This window comes from Cryptomeria japonica, chromosome 5 (assembly GCF_030272615.1).
Source record: "Cryptomeria japonica chromosome 5, Sugi_1.0, whole genome shotgun sequence".
Lineage (NCBI taxonomy): Eukaryota > Viridiplantae > Streptophyta > Pinopsida > Cupressales > Cupressaceae > Cryptomeria > Cryptomeria japonica.
This window is the reverse complement of record NC_081409.1, coordinates 92852403-92865229: the sequence shown is the minus strand read 5'-3', so window position 1 is coordinate 92865229 and position 12827 is coordinate 92852403. Positions and strand designations below refer to the sequence as shown.

Below are 12827 nucleotides of genomic sequence, written 5' to 3'. Positions count from 1 at the left end.
CATTAATTATAATTAAATCCTAACCCTACATCTCAATACAAAATTTTAATATGCTTTCAAGTAGCAACATTAAATCCAAATATCATAAGTTCATTAAATTTTCTGAAAATTGACTTTTTATAAGATTATACAAATAATAATAATAATAAGTCGTCTTGTAAGCGGAGGAGGCCTAAGTCGTGGGTATGCTCCCCATGGTCTTGGGTGGTCTTGGGTTCGAACCCACCCCGGGTTCGCCGATGCACTTGCTCTGTGGGCGTACACCCCTAGGTATAATAATAATAATAACCATGACATTTATATATAAAACAAAAATATTAATATATTCTTGTCTCTAAACCAAAAAAAAATAAAAAAATTCAATACAAATAATCAAAATCTAATCGATATTATTAATTATTTAATATTAACACTCTTCGTAATTTTAACCATTTCCTTCGTTGCTTCCGCTCATAATTTAGAGGAATGTGTTGTGTTCTTTATCAAGTTGTTTTTAGGAAAGCTTCACGACCAACCACCCCATGAGATGAATGATTGCCAGTTGTTGCCCTATTCTAAAATGGAATCACGACCCTGGAAACTAATTGACATTTTTATTAATTTAATGCTTTCATTTATATATCAATTTATTGCTTCTTTTAGATCGTCGATGATTAACTTTCTTTGCAGCTTTTCCTTGTTGCTTCCGCTCACCATTTCCGGGAATGGGTTCTTCATTTACAGCACTTATCGTAGAACAAAGTTTAATGGGCTATAAGTTTTGTTCAAGCCGTGAGAAGATTGTGAATTAGAGGCTTCAAGTTATCTCCGAGAAGATGAGGTGTATGGCAGACATTGATTGCCACGGGCAAATATTAGCAGCAATATTTGCTATCAGTTTGCTTTCAAATCTATGCTCTTCGACTCAAGCTGATAACAACGTTGATGTAGGGGCCATCGTGGACTCTGATTCTTTGGTGGGGAAAGTGGCCAAAACTGCCATTTATTTAGCTGTGGATGATGTGAATAATGATCCACACCTTCTGAATGGCATGCGTCTCCTCCTGCATATGCGCGACGGGGAAGGAGATTCCCTCGGTGGTGCGAGCGCCGGTAATTCCTTTTCGTCATATTTTCACAATTTATCACTTGTATTTATGGATGGCAGTTTAAATTAATGTGGTTGATTCTCATTATGCAGCTGTTGACCTGCTGAAAGAGGAAGCAGTAGCAATAATCGGGCCACAAAAGTCTGAAGTCGCAGAGTTCGTATCAGATGTGGGAGATGCAGGCAATGTGCCGATTGTGACGTTCTCTGCTACGAGTCCCCTGATTTCCAACTCCAGATTTTCATACTTCGTTCGTATGGCACGCAGCGATGCGTTGCAAATGAAGGCCATTGCAGCCCTCATAAGGTACTATGGCTGGAGAAGAATTGTGGTTGTTTATCCTGACGATGACTTCGGTTTCGGCGCCGTAAATTCGTTAAGCGATGCGCTGAGGGACGTCGGGTCCGAAATAGAATACAGATCGTCAATTTCCCCAAGTGCAACCAGGCAGGACATAAGGGAGGAGCTCTTCAAAGTGAATAATATGCAGTCCAGAGTGTTCGTTGCTCACATGACCGACACTCTCGGATTGAAGCTGTTTGCGGAGGCGCATGAGATAGGAATGATGGGGCCCGGTTATGTCTGGATAACAACAGATGGATTTACCAGTCTTTTGGATACTCTGCTCAATGCTTCCACTATGGCGTCCATGGAAGGCGTTGTCGGAGTGAAGACATATGTTCCCCATTCAGAAAAGCTTAAAAATTTCACCAAACGGTGGAAACAAAAAAATAGGGCTGAAAACCCTGGCGAGGATTTACAGCTCAATCAGTACGGTTTATTGGCATACGACAGCGTCCGTATGCTAGCCGTGGCCATTACTAAATTGATATCCAGTAATATCAGCTTTAACTTCTCGAAGCCTTCTAGTCCTCCACCAGCACTTGGAAATGCAACGGACTTGACAAATATCATGGTATTTCAGCAGGGGCAGCAGCTGTTGCAACACATACTTGAAACTAACTTTACCGGGCTAAGCGGCGCTGTTAAACTTAGCAATGGAGAACTATCAGGGTCTACTTATGAAATAGTGAATGTGGCAGGCAAAAGTTACCGTTCCATTGGTTACTGGACGGATGATCATGAAACTCAGTATCTGTCTAGGGTGTATCCACTACCTTTTAACAATACCGTAGAAAGTCTTAAGACGGTGATTTCGCCAGTAGGAGGCGCGGAGATTCCACGGGGTTGGGTGATACCCACAACCAGCAGACCCCTTCAAATAGGGGTGCCCCTAACGAAAGGCTTCAAGGAGTTCATAACTGTCACATATGATAAAAGCCGTAAGCAAAACGTTGTCAAGGGTTTCTGTAAGGATGTATTTGACGCGGTTCTCAGCCGGCTTGACTATGCACTGCCATACGATCTCATACCTTATGCCTCTGATACGTATGACGATCTTGTCTATCAAGTCTACCTAAATGTCTCTTCCTTATTCTCATGCTGAAATTTTAATTTATAAGCAGTTTTAGTTTTAGTTTTAGTTTCTAATGCTGATGGAGTTTTGTTTTGCAGAAATTCGATGCGGTAGTTGGCGATACTACAATTTTAGCAAATCGAAGCAATTTTGTGGATTTTACACATCCGTATACAGAAACTGGCATGGCAATGGTGGTGCCCATTACGACTGAAGGCGGCAACAATCCATGGGCATTTCTTCTCCCATTTACTCTTGACTTGTGGTGTACAGCAGGGGCACTTTTCATCTTTACAGGAGTCGTGGTGTGGATTCTTGAGCACAAAAAAAATAAAGACTTTCAAGGAGATGCACCCACCCAAGTGATCGCAACTCTATGGTATAAAATGATTTTCCCTGCTAGTATGTTTCACATTTTCTTCTCAAATGAATACCTATATCTATCTACATCTTTTTCACTTGGTTGTCTTCCAGGTTTACATTCTCGACCGTCTTTTTCACCCACAGTAAGTACTGGAATTACAGAATTGAGTTTTTGTTGTAGTTACGGATCGTTACAAACATATACTTCACAATGGTTTTGCATTCAGCCATTTACAGTTTACTTAGAAACCTCCCTTCAGAGAATTTATATCCTTCCACTCTGGCAATGTTTGCAGGAGAGGCGATCAGGAGAAATGAAACTCGAGTTGCCATTATAATCTGGCTTTTTGTAGTTCTGATATTGGTGTCGAGCTATATAGCAAATCTCACTTCAATCCTCACAGTTAAACAAATGACGCCAAAGATTATAAGTGTGGACTCTCTCATAAACAAAAGACTTCCAGTGGGCTATCAAGGAGGATCTTTTGTGCGTGATTATCTTCAAAAACACTTCCGAATAACAAAACACAATTTGAAAAATTATTCAAATCCTGAACAATATGCCGAGGCTCTGACAAAGGGTCCAGACAACGGTGGCGTTGCTGCTATTTTTGACGAGATCCCTTACATACGCCTTTTCTTGTCCCAGCATTGTGGGTATACAGTCGTGGGGCCTACCTACAGAACCGGCGGTCTAGGATTTGTGAGTTCCCCTCAATTCTATTAATCTAACAATTATTTTTATTCGTTTGTACGAAACGATTTTTAGCTATGCTTTTGGTGCAGGTGTTTTCCAAAGGTTCTCCTCTGCTCTCAGAAATTTCCAGGGCCGTTTTGTCTCTCTTAGAGGACCCAGAAATGCAGAAAATCGAAGCCATGTATTTCAATAATGACAACGTGTGCGCTAGTTCCGGACCAACAGGAGAATCAAACAGGTTGAGCATTCATAGTTTTTGGGTGCTATTTATAATCACAGGATCTGTATCACTAATAGCACTGATGGTATTCTTCTCCCGTCTCCTGTACGCAGAGCTTTCAGAATATCATTACTTGATTATAAATGATTTTGTAATGTGAACCAAACTTCAACATTTGGTATTCATAGTGTTAATTACAATCCCGGAGGCTTTTTCTTGGTGGGTTGCACACGGGACTTTTTACTGTGGAAATAAATTGTAATAAATATAATTAAATAAATGTAATTATAAACATTATTAGAGTTATGAAAGGGTGTGATTTTTGGTAACTACCTTGTGACATTATATAAACCTGTGAATTAATAAAGAAGGATACAAGGGAGAAAATAATAGAAGAAAAAGAAATTGAAAGAAGCAAAAGCGAGAGGATAGTTAAGGTCTAGTTGTTGGGCATCGAGCATTGGAGAAGGGGCATACAATGCGTGTCCAGCTCGAGGTACAACATACACGCGGGAGTGTCCTCACCAGGGTTGTGTTTATTTCATGCTATGAAGGCATGTGGGGTTCTGTGTACGAACCGTGTCCTCCCGGAGTGCTTCCTTGCCTGGAAACCCTAGGCCTATAACTAATCCTTTGCATGCAGAAAGCAACCTCTCCATATTAATCAATTTTATTCAGTCATTGCCCTAATATTTCACTATTGCAAATTATTATCTCAAAGCTTTATTATTGATTATTGAGTTAATTCATGTTTATAATGAAAGCTCATCTTTAATATAATTTATAATTGTAGTATAAATGTTTTGAATGTTCATTCAATATAAAATATAAATTTATGAGTAATTAGTTTATTCATTTATTGTTACCTTGAATAATTACTATTGGAACTTTATTTAAATATTGTGCAAAGTCTTCATAATAAGAGTAAATTAAACACCTTACTATTAAATTATCTATTGTAGGTAAAAGGTTAATTACATTAGATTTAGCTTAATATTTTATTTATTTAATCAATGACAAAATTAACCATAGAGAAAAGTACCATCACATTTAATATCAGAGCCAAATTGATCTTGAGAGCCTACACATTAGAAAATAAATCACCAAGACAATAAAATAGTAATTACTTTTTACTTTAGGTTTTGATTCAATATTATTAGATTCCCTATAAATTATTTATTAATTGAATAGTTATGGAGAGCCAGATGGAGACGATCTTGCATATTTAACTTTGCAAGTAGCCAATCCAATTAATTAATTTCTTCTTCATATCTCTCATAAATTTACTTCATATGTGATCCTCACTGTATTAGGGTTAAACACATCCTCTCCCATTGTTGATTGACTTTTCTTATTGAATTCAAATCTTTTCTTTTACCATTAAAAATGTTGATACCAAATTGCCTGTTCATAATAAAACTTACTTACATATAAACATTTTCTTAAGGTACAAAAAGGAATAACATTCAATCTTTAATTTTTTTAAAGGTGATATGACATGCTAAGGTGAATAAAAGATTTCTTTTAGCTCCTTCATAGTTAATAGTTAATATTTTGGAGAGAGTTTAGTTTTTAGTAATTATTACTGAATATAACTTTATGAGTGGATTACTTCTCCTTAAGAAATAATTACTTTTAAGAGGTGATAGTAAGTAATAGAATAGGCCAAATTTTAACATTTTTAAATATAAATATGGTAAATAATGTGAGAAAAAGTAACCATTCTTAGTAGACAATAACTTTTAATTAACCTTTAATTAACCTTTTGTATGTTTTATTTTGAAGAGGGAGGAATAGGAAATTTTGGGAGATAAACCTTAGATTACACATGATCTATCAATCTTTTAGAATTAAAGTATATTTTAGTTTGTTGTATGTATTGAAAAGTTTTTGAACCAATATGACATTTGTTTTAATTTTATTTTTTTTTCTAATTTTCTATGAGTATCTAACAAAAAATCTCAGAGAGAGAGAGATCCACATCAACTTTGTCTTTTGCAACTCTCCGAGGGCATTAAATCAGATGATGCATTTCTATCCCTTGTTCTAAAATTATTTTCACTAGTTCCTTTTTGGATTCCCAATTTGATATTTGCTGCTCTTGGCATAAAAAAAAATCTAAATTGTCTTGTAAGAAAAAAAATTGGTTAAAAAAAGGAAATACATTTGAAAGTAAAAATATATATCTTTAAATACTTGAAACAACTCTAACTTAGAGAATCTCCTAAGACAAAAATTTTGGTAAAGACCTTAGGAAAAAGGGAATTGACCCATCACAATGGCTTCAGAAAATGATCGAAAAGCTTACGAAGACCTAGAGAGAACCAATCAAGTCCTACTAACTAAAATTGCTGAACTAGTGGCTCAAGTCAATCAACTTAAGAAGGAATCTATAGAGCAAAGCAAACAACAATAGATGTCAATCTCAGAAAGCAAGAAAATTTCTTGATCAACACAACATAAAAAAAAGAAATAAAAAACATAGAACAAAAAGTAAACGATGACGAGAATCATCCTAAGAGAGTGACACTTCTGAATCAAGCAACTCTAACAATTCTGAATTAGAATCCTCAGAAAACACATTTAGCAAACAAACACAATAAGAATTAGATAATTTTTCCCATGAAATCAAGCTACCTGAATATAGTGGTGACATTGCTACAGGAGAGGAAGCAGAGCAATGGTTGACTAACCTAGAAAGATATTTTGACTTACAAAACACAAGTAGCTATGCTAGAACAAAGATCACCACCTACCAATTGAAAAGTAGTGCATTAAATTGGTGGAAAGATACAGTTAGATCTTTAAAGCTACGAACTGATAGAACAAAATGGTCACAATTAAAACAATTATTTCAACAGAAATATCTATCCGATTACTTTTTACAAGAAAAGAAGAATGAATTTTTTGAATTGAAACGAAGGCTACAAACTGTAAGTGAATGCAAACAAAACTTTGAAAGACTTAATAGATTTGTACCATTCATCGAAGGATATTTTTGTGTTGTTAGATTTATCAATGGTTTAAGATATGAATACCAAGCTCAAGTATGGTGCGGCAAGCCAGTATCAGTAGATGAAGTTGCACAAATTGCAGAAAAATTTAAAAATTATCATCAAATTTCAAGACAAAAAGAGAAAATCGCAAAAGAAATAGGGAAGGATCACATAAGAAAACTTTTAAACAAGGAAGACACTATTCCAACCAAAATACAGTTCAGTGTAGATCCACCAATATGTCCCATTTCAACAAAGACCACAAGACATCATCATGAATTCAATGTTGGGCTTGTGGTGAGAATCATCTTCAGTAAAATTGTCCTTGAATGCACCCTTATTGTGGGAAATGTGGCAAGAACCACCGCAAAAATGATCATTCATGCAACCCCCAACAACACCAAAATCAAGATAATAAATTTTTCACCCCTTCCAACATGAAGATTTATGCAACTGTAGATACAGGTACGGTGCATTACCAACCTTCTTTATATGAAATTAAAGGTTCTATAAATAATCATCCCATTGTGTTTCTTGTTGATTTGGGAAACGGTCACAACTTTATTTCTCCTAGGGTTTTAGAATAGTTAGACAAACAAGTGCAATTATTGAAAATTTAAAATTTGAATTACACAAGCTTGTAACATATAATCATTTTCACATATTAAATATAGGTACGTATGATGCTATTCTAGGTATGAGTTAGTTGGACAAAAAAAATGCTTTCCTAGGATGTGAAAACAAACAGGTTATGCTAAACTCTAATATGGGGACATGTCATATTTTAAAGGGGGAAAAAAAAACCTCTTGACATTAAAACCATTTCAGCAATGCAAGTTAAGTGTAGTGCGAGAAAAAATTGTAAAATATTTTGTGCTATGTTTTCTAAAACAGGTGATCAATTTAAAATAGATATTAGTATTAAACCTGTGGTGCAATAATTTAAAGATGTATTTCCCAAATAATTCAATATCTTACCTCCTAATTGATCTATAGAACATGCAATTGATCTAGTTCTTGGGGCAAAACTTGTCTCCAAAGCTCCCTATCGACAGTCAATCCTTGAATTAACTAAACTAAAAATCCAATTAACACAACTACTTAAGGAAGGTAAGATAAGGCCAAGTGTCTCTCCATGGGGTGCACCCGTATTATTCATTAAAAAGAAAGATGGTATCATGAGGTTATGCATAGATTATAGACAACTTAACAAATTAACCATAAAGAACAAGTACCGCTTACCTCGAATTGATGACCTCCTAGACTACTTGTAAAGTGATATGATTGATATAATATGTTCACAACTGATTCACCCCCCCACACTCTCAGTTGTCCACTGGTTATCCTAACAATTAGTATTAGAGATTTGGTCCTCTTTTGCAGAAGCTTAACCGCTTGAGGTAGATCCTATGGCAACTAATACTTCAAATCCACCGGCAACTATTTTCAAAAGAGAAATCCCTAAGCTTGATGGAAAAATTTATGGAATATGGAAAATCCGAATGGAGACTCATCTTAGATGTCTTGGAAAGGATATTTGGGAGATCACTGAGAAAGTATATACACCTTATGATCCGACGTCTAGAAATCTTGCTCCTACAGACATGGACAAAAATATTGAAAATGATTGCAGAGCTAGAGAAGCCCTCTTGTATGCACTTACTAATCAGCAAATCATGGGATTGAAAGATAAATCATCTGCAAAGGTTATGTGGGATAAATTGCAAACTTAGAATGAAGGTCACCCTATTGTCAAAATTGTTAAAATTGATGGTTACCGAGTAAGATATGAGAACTTGAAGATGGATGACAATGAAAGAGTTGCTACATTTATGAAAAGAGTAAATGAGATTGTCATGGGAGTTCAATTTTATGGAGGATCTCTGAGTGAAGATGAAATAGTTTCCAAAGTCTTGTGAGCCCTTCCACAGGCTTACAAGATGAAGGCAACTGCAATTAATGAAATGAGAACAATGGCAAACACTTTAGTTAACAAAGACATTCTGATTGGGAAATTATCTTCTTGTGAGCTTGAAGAATTTGGACCTTCTAGAGTTGCAAAGTTTGAACCTTCTTTTCATGCATCATCATCTCCCAACAAGAGTGATTGGAAAGCCCTATATGCAAAAGAATTGGAAGATATCAGGAAAGAGGATGAAGAATTTCAATAGCTTGAAGACTTATTTGGTAGAAGAGTACCTAAAGGATCAACAGGAAGTAAGTAGGAAGGAAAAACATCTTTTAAATGTTTTGCATGTAATAAGATTGGTTATTTTGAATCTAGATGTCCTGAAAGAAATGCAAGATTGGAAGAAAGAGTTGAGAAATCATTTAAGCCTAATTAGAACATATATAGATTCAAGAAAAAAAAACAATGCTACATAGCGGCTGAGGAAGGAGTAAGTGATGACTCCGAGGATGAACCAACATAAGACTCTACTAATGGATCTGACAATGGAAAAGGAATGGGTGTTCTTGTTGGCATTTTTGATGTTTATGTTGTGATTGTCATTGATGGACACACACTTGCATTGAAATCCTCTTTATATGTATAAGTTAGAACACAACCGGTATTTGTTCCAACCGGTATGTTGTATTATAGTCTTTAGACTATTGATGTTTTGTAGAATGTGTTTCCCAGTCTGAAGCGACATGTTAACCTCAAGAGGAGCGAGGGATTAAAGTGGCATAACACATTTCTACCAGTCTTCATTTTTGTCAAAACCGGCAACCGACATTTTTTATGAACCGATAATACTTTGTGATGAGTTACCACCCACCGATTGTTTGACGGTGCTGACACTGTAGTGATGCTTTTTGTGACATATTACCTAGTATGTCCAGGTTCATTGAACCTAGGAAATTGTAATGTAATCCTATTGGACCGACATGAAATCAGTTTCCTTTATAAGGACATCATATCTAGGGTTTTAGGTTGTTGTTTTTGCGATAGTTGTTATTGCGGCTAGGGTTTAAGGTGGTTGAGGAGTTGGAAAGATTATGAATGTGTAGAAGACTGAAGTAATGCAATAGTGCATTAAGAATGAGCTATCAATGATCTAACTGAATAGTCTGTGCTATTAGCTAGATCAAACACTTATTGATTACTCACATCTTTGACAAGTCTGTAGCCCTTAACTGGGTAGGCCCAAAAGCCTCTTGTAAATCCTCTAACAAGGTGGTTCACATTTGTGGATCTAAAATCCTCTAGCAAGGTAGCCTTTAATCGGACTTGTCTCCTAACAGAGATTGAGATTCCAAATAGGATCTGTTCTGGTAAAGAACATTGCAAGACCTTAATCGGTCTGGTTCCTATTCTGCAGATAGTTACTTGTGAGTTCCATCTCACCATGGTTTTTCCCATTTGGGTTTCCATGTCAAAATATCTTGTGTTATGGTTCTTGTGCTACTGTGGGTGAATGCATTATTAGCTATTTGGTTTGCATGTTTGTTTACCGATTTGTCTATTAAACTGTTTTACCGGTTTACTGCTAGTGTTGCAAAGTGTTTAAGTGCAAAGTTTTTTGGCATACTAATTCACCCCCCTCTTAGTATTCATCAATTGGTATCAGAGCCAACCTTTCTATAAGTTTAACCACTTGGAAAGAGATATGGGGGAATACACATTGAGGGAACTTACCCATCGGCTCACTCAGTCTAAGAAAGCCTATGATGATCTTATGGTCAAATACAAGGCATCTCAAGAAAAATGAAGAGAACATGCAGAAACACTGATGGAGCTATCTGAAAATAGTTCTTCAGATGAAGCACACATGGAAGCCCTAATTGCTGAAGTAAATAAGTTGAATGAATCAAACTCCAACTTGAGAAAGGAGTTGGAAGGACTGACTATCTGGATGTGTCAAGAGCTTGAGAACTGGAGAAAAACTGAAGACCTAGTGAAAGAAAGAGATCATGAGATCTCCAAGCTGAAACAAGAGATAAGTGCCCTAAATGCTCGACTCCATAAAAGCAAGGTGGAAAAGGAAGACATGCAAGGAGAACTAAACATTGCCATCTCTGAGAATGAAAACCTGTTGGTAACAAATGCTGCTATTTCCAAAGAACTCTCTGAGTCAAAGGAAATACCTGCTAAGTTCAACAAGAGTACTATCAAGCTAGAGAAAAAGCTTGAATCTGCCAAACCGGTCAAGAATACCAATGGACTTGGTTATTCCGATCATGAGGAAGGTGAGACCTCTGGTACAAATGCTAGAACATCAAAGAAACAACCGACATCAAAGGATAAAGGTAAGCAAAAGTTTAAACCTATTTGTTTCAACTGTCTTAAAGAAGGACATACTGCTAATGTGTGTAGGAGTAAGGCTACAACAATTTTCCTTATTTCCTAAATGATAAGCCTAGATCCTATAGATTTTATGGTAACTGTTATGCATGCAACAAGTATGGGCATAGAGCATCTGAATGCAGGTCTATTATGAATAACACTGGAAGATATCCTCAGAGGACCCAAAGGAGCTGGTCCTGAACCTTTTGTGAACTGGAATCTCAACCGGTTTAATGTCTTCAATCATCAGCCAAGAAGCCGTGGTTATCAAGCGGCAACTAGATGGAGAGAAAATTGTATGATCTGTCATGGTCATGGTCACACTGTTGCAACATGCAGAAGGAAGAATGGAAACATGAACAATGGACCTTTGAGAGCACCTGGATTGGTCTGCTATCACTGCAACAAACCGGGTCACATTGCCAGATTTTGTAGATCAAGAAAGGACATATCTGATGATATACCAGTCACTCCGAAAGGAGACATTGATGTTGACACTGTTCAAGCGGATATGAACAAAACTTGGAAGAAGAAACCAATAGTGTTACAAGAGGAACCAGTTTCTGCACCTGGTGTGGAAATCATGGAACCAGCAAACTAAGCTTCAAAAAAGCTTAGGGGGAGCAAACGACAAAATGTTTTGAACCCCTAGTTTACATCGGTAAAAGACCTTAACTGGTATGTTATACCTGTCATTTGGTAGAAGACCGGAAACAGTAAAAAGGCAAAATTAGGGTTTACGCCCTAATGGAGGAGCATTAATGATGGTAGGTGAGGAATATGTTTAAAAGAATTTTTCAAATCATTTCTCACTATCAGTTTTCGAGCGAAGAAAAGTTTTTCAAAGAGCAGAGCGACAAAAAGGTGATTTGAGTAGAGATTTTGAGAAATTGAGAAACCGCGAAGGAGATTCAAATTCAAACTGGAAACGGTCAAGTGGAGAACACAAAGCGGTGATTTAGCAACTGACGGAGTGTGAAGTGAAGGAGAATCGGCAAGCCCTAATTTCATGTGTTTTAAAAGGTATTTCTCAAGTTCTTAAGATTTCTATCATGGCTTCCGCATCTCATATCAGTTCTAGTGCATCTGTCGAGTCTGCAAGTTTTATTCAACGAAAGTCCAAGTATAATGCCCTATCACAAGTTCTGGCTGGTGTGATAGTAGAAGAGGGAATTTTTGACTACATAGATTGCAAAATAGAAGACCTAGGGTCTCTAGCTATCCACACCCAGTTAGGTTTATTTTGTGGTAAAGATAAGAAGATTAAACTGGAGTTTAATATTTTGGAGAAGAAAAAGCTCCATAATGCTGTTTACTTCCTGGAAGATTTCATAGAGGATCATATAAGGATCATTCTGAGTAGAGTCCATGGTGATAAGATGTACCTGGAGAGGACACATGACATCACGCAGCAGACAATTCATGCAGTCACCAGATTCTACAACACAGGGGAAGTGCTAGCCCTAAGAATGGTAAGAAAAACTGAAATGTCCAAGCTCACTGGTTCAGTGAGTGACTCACGAGGTATGATAGTAAATTCTATTAAGGATGATCTGGTAAAGTATGCATGTATGGTGATTGGATACTAGACATTCTCAGCTAGCAGAATTAACTCTGTGTCTGCTGCAGCGGTAAATGCCGCTTACCAGATGATAAAGGAGGATGCATCATTTGATCTGTGCATCAGTATGCGGAGACAACTCTTGTTGAATCTGAAGTTGATCAAAAAGGATAATGCACTTAGGTTCAAGTTTGGAC

At 36.7% G+C, this 12827-nt stretch overlaps 1 protein-coding gene across 1 annotated transcript; it reads left to right on the top strand.

The window, feature by feature from the left end:
- The first annotated feature begins 815 nt into the window (after positions 1 to 815).
- Positions 816 to 3945, top strand: LOC131051203 (glutamate receptor 2.7-like). Its single transcript, XM_059220366.1, has 5 exons — positions 816 to 1092; positions 1181 to 2499; positions 2604 to 2810; positions 3050 to 3571; positions 3655 to 3945. The coding sequence occupies exons 1-5, from the start codon at positions 816 to 818 to the stop codon at positions 3943 to 3945; spliced, it is 2616 nt and encodes an 871-aa protein (XP_059076349.1).
- Positions 3946 to 12827: the final 8882 nt, after the last annotated feature.

Coding starts and splice junctions, on each gene's coding strand:
- LOC131051203 (XM_059220366.1), top strand. CDS start 816: ATGAGGTGTATGGCAGACATTGATTGCCACGGGCAAATATTAGCAGCA. Junction 1,093..1,180: donor CCTCGGTGGTGCGAGCGCCG/GTAATTCCTTTT, acceptor CTCATTATGCAG/CTGTTGACCTGCTGAAAGAG. Junction 3,572..3,654: donor GAACCGGCGGTCTAGGATTT/GTGAGTTCCCCT, acceptor CTTTTGGTGCAG/GTGTTTTCCAAAGGTTCTCC.